Genomic DNA, 25,119 nt, shown 5'->3' on the forward strand with positions numbered 1-25,119 from the left:
GAATCACTTCTATATATAGAATCACTAAAAGAGTTCGACGAAAAAATAGAAAAAATATGCAAGATTTGAGATTTGTTTGTTGTTTTTTCGGTGAAAATAAATTTAAAACCGTCTTTGGTTCGCCCAGTAGTAAAAGTTCATGAATTCAGCACAACTTATGCTTCGAATTTCATCATATTGAATTCATGTCTCAACTTTCGTTCAACTAAATGGACAAATGGTATAGCAGAGAAACATACCTTGACAAAGTAGGAGTGCTGGCGACTGGCGACGACGAGGGTGACACGTCAGACGTGGGTTCAGAGTCCGCTGCAAGCGTTACATCGTCATCGGAATCTTCAGCAGAAGCGGCTTGCAGCCCTGCTGTTTCAGACACTAGCTGGTCTAGGTGAGCGTAGTCACTCAGTTCACTGTACGGGGAAGTCTCGTATCCTGAATCCTTAGTTAATTTACGAATAGAACGTCGCTCCTTGCCGTCCCGCTCACCGAGCCTGTCGGAATTCCTATCCATTGGCCCGGTTGAAATATAATCGGGCAGTGCAGTGGAGTCGCCACGAGTTTGATGTGGTGCATTGCAAGGCAAAGTTGTGGAACGCAAGTCAGGAGCCGCCGTGGAGTTAGTGTTGGGATCTTCCTGGGTCGAATACCGTCGCTTGCTGTCAGCTTTGTCGCAAAAACTGTGGCTTCTTTCCTTATTCGAGGCTGAAGTCGAAGAGAGTTCTCTTTCAGAAGCCCACGCGTTCTTCTTTTTCAATCCTTTGCCTTCGGAATGGTAGTTAGGGTTCGATCGATTTAAAGATGTCGTCGATGAATCATTGCGAGGAGCTCGACTCAGATTCCTGAGTAGCTTAGCAGCGGACGTGAAACGGCCGCTGTCACGTCGCTCGGGCCGTTTTTCCCGTTTTTTGGACCCGTTTTTCTGTTTACAGCGGTCACTGGATCGGCTCGTGAGTGTACTTGTGCTGCTGCTGACACTGCTGGCATCATCGTCGCCGGTCGCGTCCTTGCTACTGTCAGAAAAAATTGGATTTCAGTTCATGGGGAAACTTATGGTAAACAAGATGCATCTAAAAGGAAAATTTGTAATACTAAAATAAATTAAAAGAGAATTTTCAATCATATAGTGTTGCACACAATGAAATATTCTTCGTTGCAAATTCAGTAAATTATATCATATAGCAAAAATTATACATTGGTAGTCGAGAATTTAGAGAAAATTAAGAATATCATGTTACTGCTCAATTCATTTCGCTTTAGAAATGATCGAGATTTGAATGGAAATAACATTCAAAATTATATTTCTTATTGTTGACAAACAAAATTTGTCAGTGAATTAATAAGTTTCGTGATACTCTTATGCGATTACCACGCACACAACCAAGTATCATAAGTGTAAGAAACTTGGTCTTCGCTGTAGCATTTTATACGTATAGCGCTAAGTTAATGATGTCCCATCATAACCCTACTGCCTTCCATACGAGCATCCGACGACTCATCGCTGCTCAATAGTTGAATAAAAAAATTAACATCGTCATGAACGGCGTATCGCAACCGCTTTGCAAAACGAAAGTTTCATCGGCTAACCCGAAGCGATGGAACTGTATTTTTCCAAGTGGCTGGTCAGCTTGCGAAGTCGGTAAATGAGCTACGAAAACTGTAGATTACTTATAATACCAAATATTGAGTTCAACTACAAGGGTTCTCATCTATGATTTTCGTTATCTTCACGCAGTTCAATGACGACGAGTAGTTAAATGAAAAAAATGCAATGAAAAGTTGAAAAAGAGTGACATTAAAAATTAGGAAGCGGGAGGCAAGTGGATGACAAAAATAACATGATAAAACAGACTAGAGCAATCAGTGTATGACAGACAAAGTTTCCACGCAGCATAGCAAAAATATGTCTTTTGAGAAAGCAATTTGATGAAAATCAATAATGTAGGGACAAGATTCGACTGATCCCGTAATTCAGCTCCCATTAATTCAAGCCAGTGAGAGCACAAATTAAAAAACGAGTTTAAGAACTGTAAACCTTGCAATGTCTGCCAAGAAGGGTCAGTCAAAGAAGAATTATAATGAGGAAGAATTATAAATAATTTCTGCAGACAAAAATCATTGCGTGTCATAAAGGACACGCAAGGAACGAATAAAAACCCGAACGACAAACTATAGCCTTGATATAGTCGAGTTTAAATTCTGCAATGGTTTCTACACCGAATTCCCTGAATGCATAAGAAGTTGCGAGGCTATACGGTATAAGATTCAAAATGTAACTAATTTCTAAGTCGTGGAATCATCGCATGAGGTGTCTACACATGAAACAAATCATTTGAAACAAATCATACGATTCAATAAACTAGTTTGCTCGTGGCTGCACTGGAAGGCCATCAAGTTGTAAGCTTCGTCATTTGAAGACGAATGGCGAAGAAGCTTCGCCATTTGAAATTTCTAACCAGCATTGCGCATGTTAGTGAAACAAGCTGCGATGAAAAATCGAATCAAAGAAGAAAAACATTGAGTAACATTTTCCCTTTTTCCATAAAGACGAAGACAGTGCAGACTGCTCCGCACTGTCTCGGTGTGCAATATTCACTAAGATAAATCATTCCAGCTTTCTGGGCGCCTTCGCTTCACCCATAATTTCTAGGCAAGCAATGGCCCAGTAAATTACTTAGCTCAAAATCCCATGCAAGAGCCCTGCTGGGATAACTACCAATATCAGAATATAACGAGACGATAAAGCTTTATTCAAGGCCGAAGTTAATTTCACTGCAACGCGCCGCATGTCGTTAGACTTGCTAACTCGCTGCAGCTTGGCAATATATGGTTCAGCCATATGATGATGAGCTTTGTGATCGAGATGCAGTATATGGCTGTGCTGCGCTCAATCCTTAAACAGAGTCAAAAGAAGAAGCTTACAACTATCACGGAATACTTAAAAAAAAAGTCGAAATGGTAATTTAATGTCAAAACGGCAATGTCGCCATAAAATTATTTATTCAAATAACATAATTTTGAATAACATATATTTGAAAACATTTTCCACAGCCTGATAATGCTGCATGATACTAATAAGAAACATGTCATAGTCTAATAGTCTATTATTAAGGAAAAATTCATGTTCATTTATTTGGTATAAAATTGGTAAGCTGCAACGACATCCACACGATTTTCCGCATTTGCTGTATAATTTTTGTCGACTGTTCTATTTATCGCTGGAATTTTCCAACAAGATCTACTATCTTTACAAACTAGTGTGGGAATATTGAAAAGTTTAATTAACTTAAATTGAATTAACTCTGTGACCGTTAACCTGGAGAGATAAGGTTGAATGTGGCCGAAATGTCGAATTTAGACACGGGTGATACCTCAATCGCCAGTTAGATAGCGAATTAGAGATAAGCTTCTCAATGTTGTACGATAGTTAACATCGTAACTCAGGCATGATTTACATCGTAACGCAAGTCTACGCAAGTTTCAGATGTCGGCGCTAATAATGAACTTCAAATACAAGTCCTAATAACGAAGGACATTTGCTTGATCGTTCTGCATCACCGGTGAAAGGGACTAACAGTCACTATTTAATAATGAATCGCATTAAACACACAAATATTCCACCATCGCAAAAGACAGAAACATATGGTTACTGTTGCTTTCGAAAATATAAATGTTAAATCTACTGCGCTTCTTCTAAATCGTAGCTAATGAATTAATTTATACCAATATATAATTACCAAATGTAATTATGTTCTCACAATCATGCATTGCATTAGCCATAAGCAAAACTTGCCGATCAAGATTTACATTAAAAAATTTTCTTGGCCCAGCACAAGTAAATTTCAGATGGTAAAAGAGGGAGATAACAGTCCCAAGATTGACATTAAGTGGGTTTAAATTTTCCGTTGATTAGGAATTTTCTAATGTGGATGCATTAATGTTACCAATTTATGAATTTATTTCAGCAAAATTGAACGGCCAGCAACCATTCATAAAAAAATTTAAACAAGTCATTTTGTTTCGCAAGCTGAATTCGCACAATAAAATTCAGAGAGTATTTCATGAGTCAGCAATATTTTATCGAATAAAAAATCATTTTTCAATCGGGAATTCTGTCACACTGTAGCAAATTACTAACCATGAGGCGACACGTACTAAAAAAGGCACTTTGTTGTAAGGTTGTCAACGAAATGATTCACTTGCGCTTTTTACAGATTTAAGTGCAATAACAGAAGACAAACCGTGGGCGACTGTAAAAAAGATTGCGCCCATGCAGTGCATAACTGCCAATCAGAGCCGACCATAATAATGTTGCCAAGGTCTCGTCAAATCGCACAGAGCGATATTCTGGCGAATGTTAGAACGGAGCACAAGGAGATCTTTAAAGTCTTCAATTTATAACACTTATGGATTACAACAGATAAATCCACTCAAAAATATCTAATCGAATGCGACGAAGAATTTCTGGAAAGCTGAACATTTACTGGTATATAGGCTGGCAAACACAATTAAAAAACGTCTAATTTGTTGCAAAGAATGATTTCTATCACATCGATTATGTTGTTTATTTGCCACCTGAGTACATGTGATTTTTAATATTGAATTAGAAATTTCTTCCGTATTCACGCTTGGTTACCGAAAGTTTCAAACTGTTAACCGCAATGGTTTTCAATTCAAATCATAACTCAGAAAACATAGTTCATAATAATTGAAAAAACAGGTATGCGTTGTCAAAGGACACGGACTGGTACGAAATGACACAGGTCTCGACTCGAGACACAGGTCTCAACTTGAGACACAGGTCTCGACTTGAGACACAGGTCTCGACTTGAGACACAGGTCTCGACTTGAGACACAGGTCTCGACTTGAGGCACAGGTCTCGACTTGAGACACTGGTCTCGACTTGAGACACTGGTCTCGCCTTGAGACACAGATTCCGTCTTGAGACACAGATTTCGTTTTGAGACACAGGTCTCGACTAGAGACACTGGTCTCGCCTTGAGACAAAGGTCTCGCCTTGAGACACAGGTTACGACTTGAGACACAGATTACGACTTGTGACACAGGTCTCGACTTGAGGCACAGGTCTCGACTTGAGACACTGGTCTCGACTTGAGACACTGGTCTCGCCTTGAGACACAGGTTACGTCTTGAGACACAGATTTCGTTTTGAGACACAGGTCTCGACTAGACACTGGTCTCGCCTTGAGACAAAGGTCTCGCCTTGAGACACAGGTTACGACTTGAGACACAGGTTACGACTTGAGACACTGGTTACGACTTGAGACACAGGTTACGACTTGAGACACAGGTCTCGACTTGAGACACTGATCTCACCTTGAGACACTGGCCTCGACTTGAGACACAAGTCTCGGCTTGAGACACAAGTCTCGGCTTGAGACACAGGTTACGACTTGAGACACAGGTCTCGACTTGAGACACTGATCTCACCTTGAGACACAGGTCTCGGCTTGAGACACAAGTCTCGACTTGAGACACAGGTTACGACTTGAGACACAGGTTACGACTTGAGACACAGGTTACGACTTGAGACACAGGTTACGACTTGAGACACAGGTTACGACTTGAGACACTGGTTTCGACTTGAGACACAGCTAGGTCTCGACTTGAGACGCAGCAAGGTCTCGACTTGAGACACAGTATAAAGTCTCGACTTGAGACGCAGCTAGGTCTCGACTTGAGACACAGTATAAGGTCTCGACTTGAGACGCAGCTAGGTCTCGACTTGAGACGCAGCTAGGTCTCGACTTGAGACGAAGCTAGGTCTCGACTTGATACGAAGCTAGGTCTCGACTTGAGACACAGCTAGGTCTCGACTTGAGACACAGCTAGGTCTCGACTTGAGACACAGCTAGGTCTCGACTTGAGACAGGTATCTCACGTTTTTTTCGATATCGTCTTTATGCTTGCTGCTAATAAATCCGAGATAGTGAGCTTTCAGTCTGGAGCACATAGTGAATGGGCAACTAAAAATTGGACCTGTTTGCTCCACTCAACCGAAATAAGTAGTCCAGTTGATACTTGATAAGATAACTGACAAGTCTTTGTTTGAAGTTTAAGTAAAATTAGCCGCCCTCAAGCGGTCAGCGAAAGGCTTTCCTCAATCCTAATCCAGAACTAAAGATGGACAAGGAGCTGCAGCTGTTAATGAGTCAAACGATAAGGCCAGGAATTTGCACCGGTATTAGAACAACACAAAGGCCCGTACCATCAGATAAATAAGTCAATGGAGAGTCGATAGTGATCGAGGTCAGTGAATATTATCACTAACAACGACTCGCCTTGCAATGCGAGCCGAGATACCCAAACGAAAGTGAAAGGCTCTTATGCCACCATGAAGACGGTTTAGTTCAGGCAAATGTGGAAAAATAGCTTCGTCGATGACCTAATATGATGACGACATTTTGCAACGTTACAAAGTAACGGCTTACTCGATTCCTCTGGTTGATGGTTCACGAGCAATATGCATGTTTTCATACATAATAATACATTCACAAATCTTTTAAACGGATGTGTCATTATTCATACACGAGTTGAAACGCGTATCGGTTGCAACATTTCAATAAATCATGAAAAGAGTAGGAGGCTTCTAATAATTAAGAACGCGTGATACAAAGATTTCAATAAAACATCACTAGCAAGTGTGAGGGACTTGACCACATTTTGACACAGTATTGTGTTACGCGAGACCGTGAGTCTTGTGCTACGCGAGACCGTGGGTCTTGTGTTACGCGAGACCGTGGGTTTGGTGTTACGCGAAACCGTGGGTCTTGTGTGACGCGAGACCGTGGGTTTGGTGTTACGCGAGACTGAGGGTTTGGCGTTACGCGAGACCGTGGGTCTTGTGTTACGCGAGACCGTGGGTCTTGTGTTACGCGAGACCGTGGGTCTTGTGTTACGCGAAACCGTGGGTCTTGTGTTACGCGAGACCGTGGGTTTGGTGTGTTACGCGAGACCGTGGGTCTTGTGTTACGCGAGACCGTGGGTCTTGTGTTATGCGAGACCGTAGGTCTTGTGTTACGCGAGACCGTGGGGGAAAAGATTGCTGATGCGAGGTCTAGGTAGCAATCAGTGAAACAAGCCGCATACGCAGCAGACACGCTCAAAAATACGAAATGAGTGGCGTGAAAAAATAGACATAAATTATAACGAATTTCATGCACTACATGGACCTGCCGCTGCACAGGCTAACCAAAAAACTATCGTTATGGAATTACAGTCGGAGACTGGAGGAGATTTCAATTTCACATTTCTGGAAAAAAAATGCACTCAGTAGGATGAAGTTGATTGTTATTAATTGCAGTAAGGAGCTGGCTATTATTCTTCAAATGGTTCAGCAAGAAAATTAAAAGATACAAAATAAATTGTAGAATTGATGTTATGACTGAGCTACTAACTTGCTTATATAGATTAAGATACGTTCACAGTCATAAGATTGAAGAAAATAAACAAACCAAAATTAACTCAATAATTGTAAGTAAAACGACTTAATTGTCCAATTAAAACCGTAAAAGTTAATGCATAGTGGCCATTTAAAAAAATTGTTTACTTCCCATGATCTTTCGTTGAATAAATGATGAATCACTTGCCATAATACTTCGACTGAACAGCGTGTAAATACACCAAAGAAATAGTAAATTGGGTGCAATACTAACAGCTAAAAGCTTTGAACTATTCAGTGAGAGGCAGGCAGTGCAGCGATGGAACATATGCAAGTAGGGCAGGCACTCCTTGATTCCTGACAAGCAGAGGGCCAACTCAGAATAGTTGTATACATGAACTCGCTGTAATATCATTCACCTTCATGGACAAAGGCCCTCGCAAGCAAGTATATAAGCAAGCATGCCGCTGCTGCTAAGGTGAGCAGCGTAACCGTCACACCTGCACCTCGACTATCATAAATACTGCACAAGAATGGGTTTGAATTATGCTACCTCTGGTATGTGAACTTACGACATACCCCAACAATATTTGAGAAATGAAAAACATTCTACAAATTTTTATGACGAATATAAATGTCAACAATTATGAGCCAATTCATAATTTCCATTTCTTATTTCTTCTTCCCATAAACACTGGAATTGAATTAGTCTCGATTGTCTTTCGGTTTCCAAAGAATATATTCAGAAATTTATGAATCCAGTGATGAAATGATTCGCAAAATGATGGGCTAGTCTTAAGCAATTTTAAACGTTTTCATGACACTTTCCTCACCTCACTCATACTGATGTTTAGACGAGTCGCATTTAAAAGAGGATACGCTTTCACGTAACTGAACCTATTGTACGGTATCCGTTGTCCAGTAAATTCTAACATATCTGAGCATTGCGATTGTTGAAGAACTGGCTAAATTGGATGAATAGGCAGGCAGAATTATAAGCTGATACATCAATATTTGGCGCCTTTACCTAGATGATCGGCACAGGCAAACCATTCAAATCTCAAACTACAAATCGCAATGCAAGTAGATAGTGAAAGTATATGATGGTTCACTCAGTTACTTTGTCTGGACGTTACGACATCCACTTCATCAAGTCGACTACATGATCGGTCAGCATACCGGAACTCTTTCAAGCATGGAAGCATTTCAATCAATAATGGACTCGGGTTCTTGCAAGATCATCGGAACGCTGAGCAGCTCTTGAATATCGATTGGTTGTGGGTTTGGCATGTTTGAGAGACATCACATGAGCACGACACGCAAATGAGTCCCCCCGACTGTGGCTGCTATCAAAGACCTACGCGTGATGGCTGAGCAGGGATCATCAGAGCACTTGCTAGACGAGTCTTGCTTGCGAGGAGGCATAATTTGAATGTGAAGTTCATTAATTAAAGGAAAATATTAAATAAATATCAGTCTAACAGGGTCAAAATTACACATTCATGATGAACGTAAACGCAGAACAGTAAAAAATGCATTAATTGTTGCAGTCCGAGGCATTTCTTCAGACATTTTCAAATGTTGTTTGCCATTAGAATGATTCGAATTCAGCGATCGTGATGCCTTCACAGAGCCAGAGATGTTTGGCTGCAGCGCTGCATGACTCGTGGAGGAGATTCCGAGAAGCGCAAGCAGGAGCTATAGAAGCTCGTTATAAAGACTCCATCGTCTAGTGTAGAGAAATATCGGAACCGTCTTCCATCATCATCTGGTGCAGGAGTGGCTCGTTAAACAACACAATAGAGATTGTTATCCACTAAAATACGCAGCCTTGCTTCAGTTTGAGATGCCGGCACCACATTATGAGCTCGCAGCCAATATGTGTTCAAAAGTAATACAAATAGACGAGGCGCTGGACTAGGAGGCGGAGATCTTCGTTGCAAAGGTGTGGAGTATGAAAACTTAAGTGCCTTAAATTGCTATAATATTAAACGCAAAAAATTATTTAAAATGTATTAATAATATTCGCGAACATGCATCGATCAAATTTCTCAATAGAGAATATTTAAATATAGCCAAACGACAAATAAATGAAAATGCGTTTTATTAATGCTGAAATATCCAAGCATGACGAACAGGATAATATGGAATGTTGAAGGTAGTTCACATCTTGCATTAATCGATAAATTTATCAACAAAAAAATTTAGATTACATGCATTATTTGTCATATCCGCCAGTACACGTTAGCAAATTAACAAGTTTGACATTTCGGCACATTTTTCAAAAATCTTTAGAGAAATTTTTCAAAGAAGATCACGTCTCGAAATGAAGGAACTTGCGAATAAAGGACAAAAGGAGAGCCTCAATAACCAGCCAGGCATGGATCACATCAAGGCTTGCTACTCTCAATGCCATTAACAAGTTTACGTTCCTTGGTCAGGTTCAGTCAATTTCCATCATCTCCAGCAGATCTAGCATTGTGAATATCTCACAAACGTCCTCGCCGCAACTCCTCTCGTTCCAAGAAGTACTGGTCACAAAAAGAGCTGATGAGCAGCGATTGAACGATTAGAATTGCGTTATTCATCTCAAAATAATAAACGCTCGGAAATACGGAGTGCCGCACATGTGACATGAATATGATTAAGGAGTTAAATTTTCGGAGCTTCGAACTATGTTTTGAATAAAATTGAATTTAACAAGTGGCAGTAGCAATTGCAGGGCAGTAATTACTAGCAATAATTTGACAATAATATCGCCTGTACGACAGCAATGGCGACAAAACTACAGCAATCCATGGCGATCTTTCCTGCTCCATGACGCGATCTCACGATCCGTACTTTTGTCCTATATCGTGATTTCTCGATATGGATCAACGGCAATAAAAAAATAGCATGGAAGCAAAATCAATAACGTACGTAATAGAATGACAGCAGAGGCAATAACGTAATAGCATGACAGCAAAGGCAATAACGTAATAGCATGACAGCAAAGGCAATAACGTAATAGCAACAGCAGAGGCAATAACGCAATAGCATAACAGCAAAGGCAATAACGTAATAGCATAACAGCAAATGCAATAACGTAATAGCATAACAGCAGAGGCAATAACGTAATAGCATAACAGCAAAGGCAATAACATAATAGCATGAGAGCCGATACAAACGAAAATTTGTCTAGACAGATTGCAATTTCCCATGAAAATTTCACCGAAAATGTAATAAAAGAACGATCGTGAGATCAAGATATGAAACTTAGGACAAATCGTGAGATTGCGATATGGAAAAGGACAGATCGTGATATCACGATATGGAAAAGGACAGATCGTAAAATCAAGACGTGCAACATATGTATTGATCGTGAGATCGCGATATGGAACAAACGACTGATCACCAGATATAGTCATAGAAAAAAATATATTAAAATAATTCGCGACGGATATTCAATGCAAGGCATCGACTAAGGCGAGGTAAATAGAAAAAATTCCCCTGTTGGTATTCAGCTTTTAAAAGGCTATGAAATAAATTGAAATTGTCACGAACCTAAAACAAATATTTTGGTTAAATCGAACAAATTGATATTTCAAATCGAACATAAAAAATGTCAATAAAAACAGAACATTGAACGGCGATCAACGAAACAACATCTGCAAAAGACAGCATTCATGTACTCATATATTTGTTAACATTGAATACGCATCAGCTATACTTACAGGTCATCAAGGTGCACCCATCGGGCACTGTAAGTGCCGTTCGAGGGCGCCGCCGAGGTAGACGCATCCTGAGACTCTTGGCAAGAATCGTCCATGTCTGGAAGAGCTACCTTATCCACAGGGGTAGCAAAGCCCTTCACTAGTCGACGAACACTGACCACTTCTGCTCTGCTGGCAACCATGGGCTTCCCTTGAATAATTTCTGCGCAGACTGGAGTATCAACCGTCGAACGGGAACAGTTCCCATTATCGGAAAACTCAATACACTCGTACATCTCTCCGTTGTTGACGCTAAGAGTTCTCTTCAAGAGAAACCGACTAGTATCTGCCATATATTTTGTGATGCTGGCTCTCGACCTCGCCCCAGGTTTGATACGAGGAAGCGATCCGTACAGAGGATTGTCTTGATGATAGTTGTACAGAGAAGAAGATGTGGTAGGTAAGAGACGCAAACTAGTAGAAGATTCAAAAACTTCTGAGTGAACATCGCCAGTATTGACGAAATCTACCGAATTTTCGAAATCAACTGTGCTCAAATCTGAGCCGAAGCCGGTGTCGAACGAATTGCTTAGGCATGAGGATCTCATGGACGATGAACGAGATGGCGTGGCAGAAGGATTAAGCCTTGAGGCAAATGCCTTATTTCTAAAATCTGCAACATTCAGGCGATCACTTGAAAAAGGTTCGTTAATACTTGAACTAACTGTTTCAAAGTTCTTCACTAATTGCCGCACATTCATTCGACCTGAGAATCCATCAGTTGATGGCTTACCAATAGCTTCAGGACCAAGTTCTGGAGTGGACGAATAGAGCGAACTCTTCTTGGTTCTCAAGCTTTTGAGCATTTCTCGCTCGCACGGAGTTCGAAAACTGGGAGAACGGCGTTTCTGACTGTTCTTCCTGTACACAGATTGTGTTTTAGACTCACTTTTTCTCAGCTCCAATTTGTACGTTGTTTGCGGCACGGCCCTGAGGTCAGATATCCGATGCCCTGCAGACTCCTGTGATGGCACTGACATTTTCACAACTTTTGTGGGGGCTTCGGGCAAACACACTTATTTATGTAACCACGATCAGATGTAGAACAGCTAACTTAGCTCAAAAGCAAGATAATTTCTAAAGCGGATACATATACAATCTCTTATGCGATCTTTCATGCCGCTCGGCAGAATAACACAAAAAATCATAGCTAAAGAATTCAGATTGGGTTATTGCTCAGGAATCAATACTGCTAACTGATGCGTCTGAAAGAAACGGAGAGAAATACAAAGCCAATGATTCACGTGCAAACATGAAGCGGCATCAGCAATGTAGTCTAAACCAACCAAGAGGGCACTTGTGAGGCCGCAATGGAATTCAAAGCATCGCGCTGTCAACACGCGAAAGGTCAGCAGCCAGGAAAGGGCGACACCTACAGAGATTTTTGAGGGCGACAGCTGTGCTGAAAAACTCGCAAGAAGAAACACGCGAAGGGCGCTTTCGAATATCTCACTCCAACATAGATAACACTAGTAAAATAAAATCCTTGAAACAAGAAATTAGTGTTAGTAACTACTTGTACAGGTTTGCTTTCAAAAGATAGCTGTATAATTTGGTTCTATAATATTAATGATACTATACTTAAATTATAATTTTGGCTAGCAAAGATGTGTCAGTAAATACTTTGCTCAGGTTTGCTGGTGAAGAGATATCTACATGAATACACGACACATCGCTGCACCCTAATGATCATGATGATACACGTAAATGTTCAGGTTAGGGAACAAATGTTAAAAATTTACGTTTACACAAAAAAAATTACAGCATCGTCATTTTTAGTGTCTCTCGCAAATGCATAAAGATTTTTTGTGCAATAATTGCGTAGAAAATTATTTATATATTATAGATCGTTTGTGAGTTTGTATCCTCGCGTGTTGCAAATATATGTACCATAGTTATTCGAACACGTATCCACAATGCCTATCGTGACGTGATATGGCACTCATGTACCATAAATGTTATTTCCTATAATGGAGCCATGCGGGGTCGCGAAACGAGAGTTGGACGAATAATACTGATTAAATATTAATTCAAATTTAGTTCAAAGCCGTCACAAATTCAGCAACTTGTCTATATACTTATATTTTTTCAATTCTAGGCTTCACTTTGAAAATGAATATGATGGCAGAAGAGGCACGGAAATCAATCAATCAATAATGAAGCAAATCTATGGTATTATATTGGATGCCGAGCAACGGCAGGGGTTAACGCGTGAGTTCAACAATCAACATACGATTGATTTTACATCACTATTGCACGAGCTGGGGTGGAGTGTCAATAAATATATTAAATTTTATTTGTCTTTTCGTAGTTGGTGTATACAACATTAATTTTAAACATGGCAGAAAAACGATCGTCTATGAAGACGAAGTTGCTTCAATTTACACTTTAGAAGAACGAATTTTTGTGCAGGATAACAGGTCTTCACTTCATTAGTTCTCGGACGTCGTGCAGGTCCGCAAATGAGAGAGCGATTGAAGATATCGACGAGGCGTATCGCATGTACATCGGCTACTCGATCGAGCGCTGCAATGCCTTGCACGTCAACAACAGATAAGGGAATGATTGGACGCGCGCTAAAACGCAGTGAGTTAAGGCAATTTAAAGCACACACTCGACTAATAGGATTAAGAGGCACTCGCAGTTTGGAGCTCATAATGTATACGAGATCTCGCTGTTAAAACTGATAGAATAATATACGTTATCAAGAAGACCTAATTGACTGCGTCACTAATTGAAGATATCGCATCACATGATAGCTCTGCACTTGCCATGACGAGACGACGCTATTGTGAAAGTTACTTTAGAAAAGAGACTTAACTTTAGCCAAACTTGAACGAAAACTTTTTCAGAATTCCTCGACACATGTACTCATTAAATTAGTTCAATCGAAGGTACAAAAAGGAGCTGAAATTATTATGCATTTCCCATCGTCGAGTTACTTTGAAAAATTGATTCTAGTTTATTCTCAATTTCACAGCCTACCGATGATCCATCATATGTCTTGGTGAAAAAGCGACTGACAATTTAATTCTGTATCTCAAGTTATTTCGTATCAGAAGCCCATTACAGCCAAAATTCCGCTATTCTTGGTGATCATACACCGACAGAGGTATGTGGATTAGCGAGATATTTAGATTATTTTTTAAAAGGTTTGTTACATGGATGCACGGTCAAATGTCTGCGGGATTAGTTACGATGGCATTCAAGATTCGTAACTGTTTGATTAATGGTTCGTAACATGCTTTGCAGTACGCCAAAAGAACGTAAATCCTAAGCATTATCATGATAATTTAGTCAGAGAATGGTTGAAACATTAAGGGAACTGAAAGCAAAATCAGTTAAATTTGTCCTACGAGCTGGAAGTGTATTTACTCGGATGCTCGTTTCAAGAAAAATGCAAACCTCAAAAATGCTAGCATAAAATTATATCATGCCTCTTAGGCCCCAATAAAAATTATTGCGCATAACTCCGCGTAGTGAAGCCCACACGGCAGCATGCAATAAATGTAGCATAAGACCGTATAGTGGAGCCCACACGGCAGCATGCAATAAGTGTAGCATAAGACCATGTAGTGGAGGCCACAAGGCAGCATGCAATAAGTGTAGCATAAGACCGTATAGTACGTGGAGCCCACACGGCAGCATGCAATAAGTGTAGCATAAGACCGTATAGTGGAGCCCACACGGCAGCATGCAATAAGTGTAGCATAAGACCGTGTAGTGGAGCTCACAAAAGCATAAGACCGTGTAGTGGAGCCCACAAGGCAGCATGCAATAAGTGGAGCAGCAGACGTTACTCGGTGCCGTCGCGCGTACGTTTCCTGTTCACGACAGAGCCGTCATTGTTAAGAAAAGAGCGCCTGCACTGCGTCTGGCTTGCGCTCTAAAAATCACTACAAAAGAATTTACCTTTCTGCCTCCGCATTCAGCTAGAAAAGGCAAGTTTAACTTAGGAATATTTGCGGATTTTCCCAATAGGCTGCCCCTTCAGTTGCAAGAAAACAACAACGAAAAAAATAGTGTTAAGAGAAGAAAAAGAAATATCAAATTGTAAGCCCAAGGGTCAAAATCGCACAAATCGTGTGAGCCCAAGCACACGGTTTAACCTATCAATCAGCCAAATCCATTCCCAAATTGTATTATACGTTAAAGGAGGGACGGATACAATAAGATTTCAGACTTGTAGAACAGCGAGCGTATTCTAGAAGCATCTTTTCGACGCGCAGGGACATAAAACACGCGATCAAAGGTTGGTTATGACGCAATTGCTGTTAGTAAAACGATCGTCCAATATAGAAGCTCTACTGTTCTCACTGCATCGACGAGCCTTGGAATTGACTCAACGTACTAAGTGCAAACGCAATAAATATCAAGACTACAGTCACTACAGAGTTTGTCTGTAATCGACGGTAAATGAAAATATGAATATTTACAACTTCTTATGATGAGATGTTTTGACCGTTCGAAGCTTAAAAATACAACGCGACAACGCGATTGACGATCGTCTGCAATTACTCGAAACACCAACGTTTTCGTGAATATACATAACTGAAATTAATAAGTTTTAAGAGATCAACAAACAAAATGTTTCATTATCATTGAAGAGGCCAATGTAAAACAAAATTATCTCCAGTTACGAACAAAAATTTTGCCCTGAGGATCTCGGCAACTACACTCCTGCAAATGAACAAAATTTCGAGAATCCACTAAAAAAATGCAACAATATGAACTACAATGAATAAACACCTCAAATTTTTCGAAACTAATTCAAATAATACTTAAAGATTATTAAAGTAATAATCTTCACTGTAAATTATTATCGGTCACTCTCTAAACGACGTGTAGAACAAATATTGCCATTAGAAGAAATGAAGGACGCTGAATTAGGTGACTAGCGTGACACAACAGAGTCCGATTCATCTTTAGGTTACTTATAAGAAATTCAGATAAAGTTGATTCCGTAGAGCGGACTTTGAAGACTGCCAGATGGGAAGACATAATTTTAAAAAATGAGCAGCACGTTATCCGTGAAGCATGCAGTGAGGGGTTCTTATCACCAGCTACCCTCAACCAAAGTAAACCGCACAAGCTGGGACCCACGGCCGCGCACAGCCGGAGTACGCAGGACGATAAGCGCAGCCAAGGTAAGGAGTTCTCAGACTCTAAACCCTCGACATTTGAGACCAATTATAGACGATAATTTCTTACAGTATACATCACGAGTTTTACGATTTTACTAACCCAATAAACAGACTGAGCTCAGAGTTCTATTCAATTGAAGGGAGGAGTTGAATACGGAACCAATACGAGTCGAAGGAAGACAAGGAAGATTTGCGTCCTGACCCAACGTTTAATCTATGATCAACGTTAATCTATGACTGTGAAAAGTTCTTGCGAAAAGATCCTTAAAATTCAGCCTGCATAAGAACAGAGTACGGCGATTTTCCAAAATATAACTTTCAAATGCAAATTTTTCGTGGAACCAATTAACTCTTACCTACTCGCCGTGGTAACATTTCTTCACTCGACAAAATGTGTAGTTACAAATTATTCAACCAACTCATGAAACATGTGTCAAGGTGGTAGTGGCATAATGGCAGTTTACATTGTAAACTTTAATGCCACTGTAAAAACATCCCAAAGTCACGGCATGTGGCGCCAGCTTCCGAAATGAACGGTCACGGCAGTCAGACCACACGTAAGATTTAGACACTTCACGCCGACCGAGCGTGAGGGATGTAAGATGTCCATTTTGGGATGCGCGATGAAACACTTTCACCATTAAACCCCCACTTCTCCTCCCCGCAGCTATGCCCCCATTCCTCCCCTTTCCTCCTCATTCTGTAGGAACACTCGCTCCCCCCCCCTCAATGGAACACTAACCCCCCTCAATTCCACACGCGAATGTGACCGCGACCCATGACCTCCTGAGGCCACACCCCCCGCTCCAACTTCCACAAGCTCCATAGGGCTTCCCGTGGCACCGTTCACCGTTTTCCATACTCGCTCCCTAAGTAGCCTCCTATTACCGCTTACTGATTTATTACCGACCAGGCAGATTCGTGTTCCAGCTTGTAAATATATTTGAACCGCTCATCGATTTGCATAAGCTCACCCACTCGCTTCGTTAGCAATGCATCTACGTCTACCTTATTCATTATTTATATGAGAAATGTATTGTAGAAGTAAACTATTGATCCTTAATGACGGTGAAGGGCTTAGAAAACCGATTTTACAGCCACTACAGTTATTTAGAACAAAGCATTCTTATATTACGAGTTGGAAGATGTATTCTGGATGCGTGTCCATACGATAGCTCGAACTACATTCCAGGCTCCAAACTCATGCGCCTCACCTCGAGCAACACAATTTACAGGAACAAACTTCAAGGGATGATGAAAGAGAAAGTACGACAACAGTTACTTGAAATTCATTGCTTTTACATGGCTGCTTGCTTAGATGCCCTAAATGTTCGAATCATTCTGATTGTATATAATACTGAATGAACATTATAAGGTAAATCGAAATTAAATGGCATTAGAATGAAGTGAATCCTACCTCGCATCAATAAAATAATTCATCAAACTTTTACATTAAATGTTGGAAGCTAATGAAGCCGCTCAGAATGATTCATCGTTTGCCTTACGCAAGAAAACAAACATTAAATAAACTGCTTGTGACACTCTCATGCAATGCCGGCAAAAATAAAGCTCAGCAACCAAGCACTCAGGAACCTTCATGTTAGCTTAGACACAATTATGTCGTCACACGTGAACAACGAGATCACGAAACAATAATAATGAAAAAGAGCCAAACAAATCTAGAACACTTTCCTATTAGTAACACCCAACACAATGCTATGCAAGATCACCAATGCATATTAATCGACATTTTTAGTACGGCCCTTCGTATATATAACATCTTATTTTCCAGGATAGTGGCGACTTAGATCAATACGAATGACTTGTTCATCGAACGTTCAATACCTGCAGTGAAGAAAATTACCAATAGAAGCAACAAGTGACAGATATAGATCGAAATTAAAACTCTCCTCCTCAAGATATAGTTAGAAAGTTGATTTTGTGTCTAATAAAAGGAGCTGTGTCGTTAAATTTATCATCGGAAGAACGGTCGCGACTATATCACAATGGAAGACCACTCGAGCCGCAGAAATTAAGCTTGAAACTTTTTTGAAATTATGGCTACCCTGGATATAAATGCCATGCCACTCCATGCTATTCCTGGCCAGAGCTCTGATAACGAAAATGAGATAGATGCATCAAAAGAGTTGCGTCTCGCTGCTGCAAATCTCCTTCTTGATCAGGCTATGGAGCAGAATTTACGAGCCCCAGAGGAAACTGAACTCCAGTCAAACACCTGACGCCTGCCAAGGCCACGAAGGAGACTGGAAAATTGCCAGAGCATAAATTGCTTTGAAAAGCACTGAATAACTACTGCACATGAGCGTGAGAAATAAAAAGGAGGATGATAATTCAAGCCATCGCCACGGAATATGTGCGAACTAGAGAAATTTGCGCGAAAAATTAATTATTTTATTAAATTTCATACAAAAGAACGAAAAGAATGGCAATTTCTCATAGGTTATTCTGATTAGATTCTTTTCTAAACTGGCTGCACAAAACGTATAGGAGAGACAAATATATTTGCAAATAGCAAGCCATGGGGCAAATAGCATCGAAGAAGGCGGCGCCAAATAAATATAACAGGTTTTGTAGCCATTTCCAAAGAATGTGCGATTTATCGCATGCATAAAACATTACATTCGCATGAAAGGGCATTTTGTTTAATTTTTTTCGTGTGACGTGATATAAAGTTGTTCTTTTCATACACCCAATGCGTCGAGAGCCGCTTCGACAAATATTTGTAATGAGAACATAGATCTGCGCAATTATAACCTATAGTCGTCAATTTGGAGAACTTATTTTGGTGGTATAGGAAGCGCTTCTTAACTAAGGTCTTGTTATAATATAGATAATATATCAAATATTCAAATGTACAACTATCGGTAATATTGGTACATCATCTCTGGTTCAAGCTTCAGGTCAGTCTCCATTTCGAAGGAGATGAAAATGAATAATTATAAATAACGTAAAATTTTCTTTTCTAAAGTATGCAATGGGTAAAACTATAATGAAACTTCGTAAACATTTTTTGCCTATCCAATCGCTCTAACTTAAGGAGTAAGTGCAACTAAATCGCATATAAGGTGAAGTCAAGCTGAACTGTTTATGAATAAGGTCACTTGAAATAAAATTTACAATCATTGGAAAAAAATTTACAATCACTGCCTGTTTTGAATAACATGTAAAGGCAAAAAATTACCGATGATTTCTTTACGATAGATTCCTAATTGACTGAAATGGACAAAAACTCTTGCTCCAAACACGACGTGTCAAAGAAAATGAGCCTTCATTGCATACCAATTGAGAAACATCAGCGAAAATGAAGGCAGAAATTGCAGTAGCTCGTGATGCTCGCACTGAAATTCAAGGGCCTGGCAAGTGCAGTGCCTCAAAGCAAACGAGCGACCAATAATTTTCTGCCCAAGAACAGAAGTCGTGGTCAAGCTCAACGCTTCTTGGGCAGGCCAAGCATAGCCAGGCCGAGATTTAAAGTCCCCATAAAAATAACCGGTCGGAGCAACGCTGAAGTTCATGCAACCCTGACGGCAGTATAAATCGTGAGAAATTTGGCTACGACGTCGATGCCGTGAAGTTAGGAAACCAAGCGTACCGTGTTGCACGAAGATAAGATTTAGAGACTCTGTCACAAGTCACTACGCAAGCGAAGGCCATGGAATGAAGATTTACGTGAAAATTTTTCCCAGAGTAAGCGAATGTTTTGTTGCTGATATGGAGAACTCATCTGCGATGGGGCAGAATCGTCACAAGAATTTTTGACAGCTGGTGCTAGTGAACGTGACAAGCTTGTGCCAAATGTGGCTCGCAAGATCAACAACGTCACGAGTATGGAGTGCCGTATAGCTATTGAGTCCCATATATAATTGTGGCTTTAGAACTCACAAATAATATCTTCACGAAGACCGAAGATATCAGAATCAATAAATTAATATTGCATTCACTTTTAAATCAGATAATACGTTATATATTTTGTTCATCTAATACAGAACTTGACCCAAATGGAATATGCTGATGTAGATTCGCTAGTTTAATTCCAATGCATTTCTCAGCAGGGTTCCAAGTAGCAAAAACGGCGATATCAGGCCGACGTCCGATCACACGATCTCTCAGCCGCTCTTACTTTTATGAAGTCGATAAAAATAGCAAGACTGGCCGTCGGCGCGCCAGAAAATAACCTCATAACCTCATGAATTCATTAGGCATGTGATGATTCGTCTCAAACGCTTATATAAAAGAGCAAATTACGAAATATCGATTCGATAGATGGACATTCTATTTGATTTGATTAACACCTAGCCAGCTACGCATTATACGCGACTAACTACTCGAGTCTTGCGTAGTTTATTATACGCGACTAACTACGCGAGTCTCGCTAGTAACATTTCAATCGAGGATACAGAAACTATAGCCGGGCATGTCAGAAACGGTCTGAAATAATGTTCATGGAGTCAATGAGATCTTGTATCATAACAGTTGCCTCTCTACAATTTTCAATAATGATAAATATTTATTTCATCAAGGGAGTAAATTTTCGCGTAAAATGGAGAAAGTAGCATAAGCCACTATGATAAGGCCACGATATATTATAAGAAACCATACAGTTACCTTGGAAATAATTTGGAACAAGCGGCTGTATCGGGTGGCTTTCTTAGTGAAGGTTTAAAGTATCCGAAGTACAAATAAGCGGTCACCATCTGCTCCTTGATACAACACGACGAAGAGATTTATGCATGCGGTGGCAGAGCAGCGGCCATGTAAGCCCCGGGTAGCGTTTAAATGATCATTATAATAAAGCGTGGAGCTCGATGATCTGAAACTACGCGAGGGCAAAGGTCACTATGGTAAAGGTGATCAGAGGTAAGGGATTAACATTCGCCATTTAGACAGCGAGACTAAATGCTTCTGCTCTAATTTCACAATAACTCAAATGACGGAAATGAGCGAGCACAACATCGACTTCTCAAAAAAGTCTGATTGATTTTCAGAGCTTTGCGAGGGAGTCAGGGCCAAAGATACAAAATTAAACAAGACCGTCATTTTAAGTTCAATAACAGGTCACTTATTGAACCCGCAACAAAATACAAAGGTAATGAATATTGAAATATTTCACAACGGAAAATATTTGAATTGACGGGATTTTAAAAACTTTGTTTTGAGAAATTAATTGAATAAATACTTTCACAAGGTGAAAATGCAAATACGCAGCCAACGCCATCATTCCACTAACATAAAAAAATCGAATACCCGCAAGAATTTTCGTTTTAAGTGGAGGTTCTGATGCAGGTGTGGCGACGTCGATTTCAAGGCTCGTACATTCAGTGTTCAGGTCACCAGAGCAGACGCTGCATGGATCCGCGGCCACCAACACAACACATCAAAATTAGTAACTTTCACCGAATGTACCCACCGAGACCAACTGTCCTTATCTTCTCATCCCAGGCTGGTGGATCTTAAGCAATTGTATGAATGAAAACGTTGAAGTGATTCATTCCTTGACATTCATTCCACCACGGATGACACAGAGAAAAATGTATATCCACGTAGTGCAAAGACGTCGTAGGCGGCTAAAACGCACCGTCAAGTGGTTAATGTACAATATGACCTCTGATTTATCCCACTTAAATTAGGTCAGCATATTAATGGATAAAATGAATGTTACAGATAAAATTCCCAAGATCAGACAGTGAAAAGAACACAAATCAAAAACGTGAAAAGCCGAAAACATTTGTGCGCTTTTCATCTTGTAAATCTGTTATGATGTTTTAAAATCCATTCCTTACGTCAAGCCAGGCAAAGACTAATAATTAAGGAAAGGAATTAATTTAGAAGCTTGAACACCACATGCCATCTCTTGATCAAGACAACAGCAAACAATGCAAACTAATGCAAACGCCTCGATGCCTGGAAATGTCAAGAGATAAAGACAAAGAAGTGCTATACAAAGCAGCTGCCCTAGAGACAGTACCTCGTAAAAACATCAACTATCTCGCACTACATCAGGAGACCTCCGATCTCAGCCGCAGCCTTTTAAATGTCGAAGCGCGCACTCCCGGAAGCGTTCATTCCGATCACGCATAAACGAAAGAGCTGTCAATGAAAATAACGACTTGAGACCCCGACCGACCAATACAAGATGCTAATTTATAGTGCTCAATATTAGATTATACTACTGGTCTTGGGCAAGTTCAATCCAGATCAATTGCCTCGTGGAAAAAATTACCACTCAAAATGTCATTAAAATATGTTTGGAAGTTGACGTTGATAGCAAAAGCCGTTGCATTCGAAACCCTTTCTAAGAAATTAGTTTTACAATCTGTAAATTTCATAGTTTTTATATCATAGCTCGGAGTCAATGCTATGGGTTATATTATGTCGTGGTTTTCGATCAAAATAAATAAAGGCACCGGCGGTATCCCGTCAACGCGTAACACGAGACGTAAAGGAAGCGTGGCGAGCTGCATGGCTGTGACCAGGTAAGATCAGTGCGAGTGACTCATGCCTAACGTATGCCTGAGGTCCTCAGCATTTGCCAGCAGTGAGTGGCCGATGACGCCGACAAACGCCATTTGTGCACGTCATCATAACATCAGGGGTGTTTTTAGACGACATCAATTCAGTATTACAATCAAATAAACTTAGCATCAATCCATCAATAATCATATAACATTCGAGTTAAATATTAAAATTAGAAGGAGATATTCATCCATGGAAAAATTAATACGAAGATCCCCTCCACTGTTTCCTTATTTGGGTTAATTCAATCTCCTTTGATGTTATTTGATACAGAGCAGCTGTACACTAAACAGTCACAATTTCGGTTGGTAAATTTTTAGTGAATAAGGTTACGTTTTTGAGCTGATTATGGCTGAGATACGAGGACAACAAGGTGAACAATGCAAATAACTGAAATGCTGCCCCTGACTATCTATTATGCGGCACGCTTACAACAAACCATCGAATAATACTACCGCTTCGAGCTTATCGATCAGGAAAATAGGTCGAACTGCGCAGATTAGCTGCATCATTCAGGCTTTGTTTACGATCAAAAGCAAAACAACATTCTTTGCCTGAACAAGTTCCATCTGCCAATATTCCTTAAAAAAACAGGATTCAAGTTCGCTCCGACTTAAGGAAACATACAAAGCAACGGTGTCATGGACGCAAAATTATTGCATTCCCCGCGCGACCGGAACAGTTCCTGGAAAGAGAGCCGCTTCAGAAGCGCTACGCCATCGCCATATTGAAGAACAGCACAAAGTCTGTAGCGTGGTATGACCTTACCAGCGCAGGTAGTGTGTTCTTGCGAACGCATGCTGCAAATTTGTCATGTTACTTGCAGCAAGACGATAATGTCTCCAATCGATCATTACACTGATATTTGCATCTTACGGCAACTCAAGATAATCTGGAGTAAAGTAAGAGTCGTTGAAAGATTTCATTAGAAACTACTTCAAACGTAGGAACACCATTTCCGCAAAGAAATTCTGCAAAAATATGTGCAGCAGAAGGTCAAGAGCTTACCATAAATAGAATAAAACTAATGTTTCACGCTGGATAATCAAGAAAGATCCGCGACCACAAGGAGGAATACTAAAACTCGTGCAGGAGCCCACCTCTGGTCAGCCGCCGGAAACTGACAAATTCTTGCTCGGAAGCAGGGAACGCTATAAGGTTACCAACGACCTCATTATGAACATTTGTACAACACCTCCATACTCCCTAGCACCTATCAGTATCAACAAAACACACGTCAAAACAAAACAAAACAAAAAAAAACACACGTCACTGAAAGCAAGGTATTTGGCTCTACCTTTTAAATAGTAAATTGAAAATTAAACAGAAAAGAGTGAAGATAAAAAGCGTGTAATCATCCCGGAAGTTTAAAAATATATCATTTCAGAGGTTAATTTACCTTATACTCTGAAATCTGAATTAACGTCACCTTTAGAAGCGCCATCTTGTCTCAAAATGATCAAATAGAGCACCATTTGACCATTAACTGCCATGACAATGTTTTGTTACTAATTGGATTACTTTGAACCTCAAATCTGACAATGTTAAGCAGCAGATGCTAGGCAGAAAAACGAGTCACCATCATAAATAAATTCACTAATGTTAAAGAAAGGAGGAAATTTTAACTGGTACATTAGTCTAAACCGTATGCTGGGCGCAAGGGGTAATATTATTATTCGTATTGAAGTTCAGCAAGATGTGTGCTATATGCCAACGAATTATTCCTCTGGATACCAACTGATAAATCAAGTGTTAAAATTGGTCAATAGAAACTAAAGGCTATAATAAAATTAAATATTATCTCTGCACAAAATCTACCACAAAAAAAGTTGAAAAGCACAACATAGATCGGAAAAAATGAATACAAAAATACGACAAAAACTTTTCAACAGTATTTTCATTGTTTTTGGATTCCACACTCCTATAAACTCGAGACACCAAGCCTAAACCAGCGCAGAAATTCCTTCATTGTTCACGAGGAGCTGCGACTGTGCGCGCGGCATAGGGTGAACGTCGTCGGCATGGGGGTCAGCGCGCCCTAACGGAACAGCAGCAACACGACTCGAGGCACACACCCACCCACACCTTACCCCGACAAGCGTCGGGCACCAACTGGCTGCCGTCAGTGCCTGCCAGTTGTGGTTGCTCGGCCTCGCGACCCCGTGCGGATGACCACTGCAATATGGGCACGGTCACTCTCTTTCCGTTCCATCACGACCCCCAAGAGGTACTTGCAACAATTCAGTCACAGTAACCTCAGTCAAAAATGCATTTATTTCATATCCGGAA

At 40.3% G+C, this 25,119-nt stretch overlaps 1 protein-coding gene across 4 annotated transcripts in view; it reads right to left on the minus strand.

Annotated features, from left to right (window-relative positions):
- LOC108666958 (protein Shroom2) overlaps positions 1-25,119 on the minus strand; it is a 240,489-nt gene that overhangs the window by 183,820 nt on the left and 31,550 nt on the right. Inside the window, exons 1-2 of one of the 4 annotated variants that reach the window (XM_018153933.2) lie at positions 11,114-12,278; positions 240-1,010 (exon numbers count right to left, since the gene is read on the minus strand). The exons of 1 other annotated variant lie outside the window; for it this stretch is intronic. In XM_018153933.2, coding sequence (XP_018009422.1) covers positions 240-1,010; positions 11,114-12,132 — 1,790 coding nt within the window. In that variant the 5' untranslated portion in view covers positions 12,133-12,278. Of the gene's footprint in view, positions 1-239; positions 1,011-11,113; positions 12,279-25,119 lie in introns of those variants that run through there. 2 more of the 4 variants (XM_047885465.1, XM_047885464.1) reach the window with 2 other exon arrangements.

The sequence above is a fragment of the Hyalella azteca genome, unplaced genomic scaffold, assembly GCF_000764305.2.
Source record: "Hyalella azteca isolate HAZT.00-mixed unplaced genomic scaffold, Hazt_2.0.2 contig17983, whole genome shotgun sequence".
In the NCBI taxonomy this organism is placed as follows: domain Eukaryota; kingdom Metazoa; phylum Arthropoda; class Malacostraca; order Amphipoda; family Hyalellidae; genus Hyalella; species Hyalella azteca.